This window comes from Rosa rugosa, chromosome 1, assembly GCF_958449725.1.
Source record: "Rosa rugosa chromosome 1, drRosRugo1.1, whole genome shotgun sequence".
Lineage (NCBI taxonomy): Eukaryota > Viridiplantae > Streptophyta > Magnoliopsida > Rosales > Rosaceae > Rosa > Rosa rugosa.
This window is the reverse complement of record NC_084820.1, coordinates 72,278,390-72,282,337: the sequence shown is the minus strand read 5'-3', so window position 1 is coordinate 72,282,337 and position 3,948 is coordinate 72,278,390. Positions and strand designations below refer to the sequence as shown.

Genomic DNA, 3,948 nt, shown 5'->3' with positions numbered 1-3,948 from the left:
TCTGACTCAAGCTCGACAAACACAAGCCAGGATGTGTTTATCCGGCCCAATAACAACTCACTTGGACTGAACCAAAAACCACCCCTTCATTGTTTAACATCCGGCCCAATTCCTAATAACAACCCAAAAGTCCAACATGTTAACTCAAATATCATACCTTTTGCCTTTTGGGCCTTAAAATCACGTTCGCCGGTCAACGGAAAGCGAAATGGCGCCAAACGTCTACCATAAGAACGGCTGTGGACACAAACGTACAAACGCTTAACGGCTTTAAACCCGAAAGCACACGCCTCTCTGCTCTGTAACTCCGTCACTCCATTTCCATGGCTTCCGTTCCCTTATCTTCTCTCTCCCTCAACCACAACCCTACCTCTCTCAGCTTCATCTCCACAGCTTCAGATCACTTCAGGCTTGCTTCACCTACCTTTCAATTCGCCACCGTCAGCAAATTTCGCTGTGTCAGGTTCGCCGTGAGTTGCAGAGCTTCCTCCGTCGTCTTCCGCAACCTCGACGCCGATGACTTCCGCCACCCTCTCGATAAACAGGTGCGGTTATTTTTGTTCACTTCGGTTAATTTCTGTTGTTACTGTTTGGTTTTGAGTAGAATTAGGTTGATTAGCTAGATGTGAATTAGCTTTTGGTGTGGTTATTATGCAGAACACGTTGATTTTGAGAGCGATTCCAGGACTAACTGAAGTTGGAAAGGTTCTACTAGGTAAGAGGACTCTAATTTGTGATGGGTTGAACTTGTACAAGAATGTGCTTATTGTCAAAGACTTTATTTTTCTCAATTTGATTTAGATTACTATTGCAGGATCTGTTACGGAGCAAGTGATGCTTCTTGAGAATATCGGAACGTCCCTTCTTGTTTCGGAAAATCAGGTTAGTCAATTGCAGACGTCCAGAGTATAGTAGACCACAATATAATGGAACATCTTTTGAATATGGTTGGATCGTTTCTAAGAGTATTGTATAGTGCGAGAGTTGCGAGTGGAAAGCTTGTTTATTGATCATCTGGTGGATATTGTTTATTACATTCGATTTGATAAGAAGACGTTTTTCCTATGATTGGAACATCAAAACTAAGTGTTATGTTAACATTCAATTGTTTCATTATCTAAATTGAGTAAATTCTAATAGTATCTGTGTTAATTAGGTGGCTAAGCTAGCACAATACGTTCTCTCAGCTTCTGTTATTGGAAGTCTAGATGGAGTATTATACTTGACCCTATCTGCTAATGTAACTCTTTGAATTGTTTTTGTTTTATCAGCTTTCTGATCTACATAAATTGATGGTTGAAGCCGCGGACATACTCAACATTGATGCTCCTGATCTATATGTTCGTCAAAGTCCTGTACCAAATGCATACACTTTAGCAATAAGTGGTAAAAAGCCATTTGTTGTTATCCATACTAGTCTAGTGGAGCTTTTGACACGAGAAGAGTTGCAGGTCGTTAATCTCTTTGATCTTAAAGTTTACCTTATATCCTGAATTGTTATCCATATTTTGTAACTTCCCAGCCAAGATTTTCTGGTGATCAATTTTGTTTTTGGAAGTTCACTTTAATATGCAACTTCATTCGTAATATAGTGTGAAACTGATTTTATGCTTGTTAAATTTTGTAGCAGTGTTCTCTTTCAAATGACTAACTTCTGTCCTTTTTTTATTATTTTTTTTATTTTAAAAATTGACTAACTTCTGTTGTTTATCTTAAAACTAGGCTGTTTTGGCTCATGAGTTGGGTCACTTGAAATGCGACCATGGTGTGTGGCTTACATTTGCAAATATCCTTACCCTTGGAGCTTATACCATACCTGGTAGGTGTTTGATACTTGTAAGCTTATTTGAAGTAATTTGGCTACTTCAGTTATATTTCAGTGTTAATTGAGTTTGAAGCCCATGGTATGTTTGTTGTCATAGACTATTAGACTCATAGTCATAGTTGACCATAACGGTTTGCATTGCCCAACAGTCTTCCCGACGATATCTATAGGTCTAATGATGCCCCTTTTAAATAGTCTGCCTGATGCCTAGAATGCATTGATGGAGAGTTACTTAATAGGGTCACTTTGATAGGTTCCGGAAATTACTAATCAGACTGTATGTTTGAATATTTTTGTTATTCATAGGGCTTGGTGGCATGATTGCTCAGAGTTTAGAAGAGCAGTTATTTCGTTGGCTCCGAGCAGCAGAGCTAACCTGTGATCGTGCAGCCCTTCTTGTTGCTCAAGACCCAAAGGTAAACAACTTCCAGAAGCTATAGCTTACCTATACTTGCTATTGCACATCAAGTTATGTTGATTGCCTGATACCCATTTGATGTGCCCACAAGAGGTGGTCGTCTCTGTGTTGATGAAACTAGCTGGTGGATGCCCATCTATGGCTGATCAACTAAATGTGGATGCATTTTTGGAACAAGCTCGCTCTTATGACAAAGCTTCTTCAAGCCCTGTAGGCTGGTATATAAGGTAAGAAACAACACATGTACGTAACACCAAAGGTTGGTAATGGACATCTTAGAATTCATTGGCTTAACTTATAACGTGCAGAAATGCACAAACGAGGCAACTTTCACATCCTTTGCCGGTACTACGAGCTCGTGAAATTGATACATGGTCAAGAAGTCAAGAGTACAGAACTCTTCTAAAACGAGCAACACAGATCACTGCCGGATCAAAAATTTTAACAACACCTGGAAGATAGAGTAAGATCCAAAGCAGTGTGAAAAGGTGTCACCTCTTTTCTCCACTTAGTTTTTAAGTGTAGCTCCTTGGTCTAATTACTAGAATGTGGAAACATCCTTTTGCCTTTTCATTAATGTTTTCATAGAATTCTATACTTATGGTTACAAAGATGTTCTAGTAAAACTCCTTTTATGTTTCATTTATGAAGCCTCAAATAGCAGCAGCCAGCAGGGAGCTTGGGAAATAAAGAGGATTTTTTGCCTAGCGTCTAATGCACAAAGTCTTGCTGTAACTAAAGTCTGCAGATTGAGTATGCAGATGGAGTCATAAGTTGTAAGTTGAGTACTTTGGCTTGTCAATCTTTTGCAGTACAAGAGATGTAGTTTGTATAAGTGATAGTAATACTCCTCTTACAGTGAACATAGAATTAGGTTGTTTATAATACTTGGTACTTCCCTGATGAACTCATTTTGTATAGTATATTCCTTTTGTTGTATAGTGTATTCACATTCATAATATTCTTTCGCATGTCATCCACAATGGAATGATATCGGTATCAGAACGATCTGTCGCATGCATAGCTCGATTGGTATGAGAAGTGCTTGCAGCATTTTGATGTACTGAAATTGGCTTGTGGCCTATGAAGACTCACCCCTGCCTTTTCTATTGACACTAATCCAAATTATTTAGAGACTTAGAGGCCTGGATGGGAGGGAACTACAATATGTTATTCAAGGTTTCTGGGATCCATGCACTTGTATGATGTTGTTTAATCCATATAAGGTGGATAAGGATGAACTTAAAATTATCCGGAAGGTAGTGAATGAAAGATCTGGGAGAGGAAAAGTTGTGATGGCAAGAAATAAAACATTCAAAAAATGATTAGCTTTGCTGCCGCGCCACCTGATGGACTTAAAATTATCCGGAAGGTAGTGAATGAAAGATCTGGGGGAGGAAGAGATGTGATGGCAAGAAATAAAACAATTTGAAAAATGATTGGCTTTGTTGCTGCGCCGCCTGATGTGAATTACATTTTTCTTAGGAACGATGAAATTATTTTTCCTAGAGATGATGAAATTCATTGCAATATTTTGCGACTACTCTACTATGTATCTGTATGTATTCTATTTTTATTTTTGGAATTTCTATTGTTTTATTTATTTTTTCTGCGAATGATTGTATTTATTTTTCTAGGGTGAATGTGGACTTATATTCGTCTAGAATGGTGACACTCGCATGCTCAGCTTGTTACTTCGACTTGT

At 38.4% G+C, this 3,948-nt stretch overlaps 1 protein-coding gene across 1 annotated transcript; it reads left to right on the top strand.

Moving 5' to 3' along the window:
• Window positions 1–253: 253 nt before the first annotated feature.
• LOC133726749 (plastoglobule-localized metallopeptidase 48, chloroplastic) lies at window positions 254–3,207 on the top strand. The gene is made up of 9 exons (XM_062154358.1): window positions 254–545; window positions 658–715; window positions 815–882; window positions 1,272–1,451; window positions 1,723–1,819; window positions 2,132–2,241; window positions 2,337–2,470; window positions 2,552–2,731; window positions 2,895–3,207. The coding sequence occupies exons 1-8, from the start codon at window positions 324–326 to the stop codon at window positions 2,703–2,705; spliced, it is 1,023 nt and encodes a 340-aa protein (XP_062010342.1). The 5' UTR covers window positions 254–323; the 3' UTR covers window positions 2,706–2,731; window positions 2,895–3,207.
• Window positions 3,208–3,948: the final 741 nt, after the last annotated feature.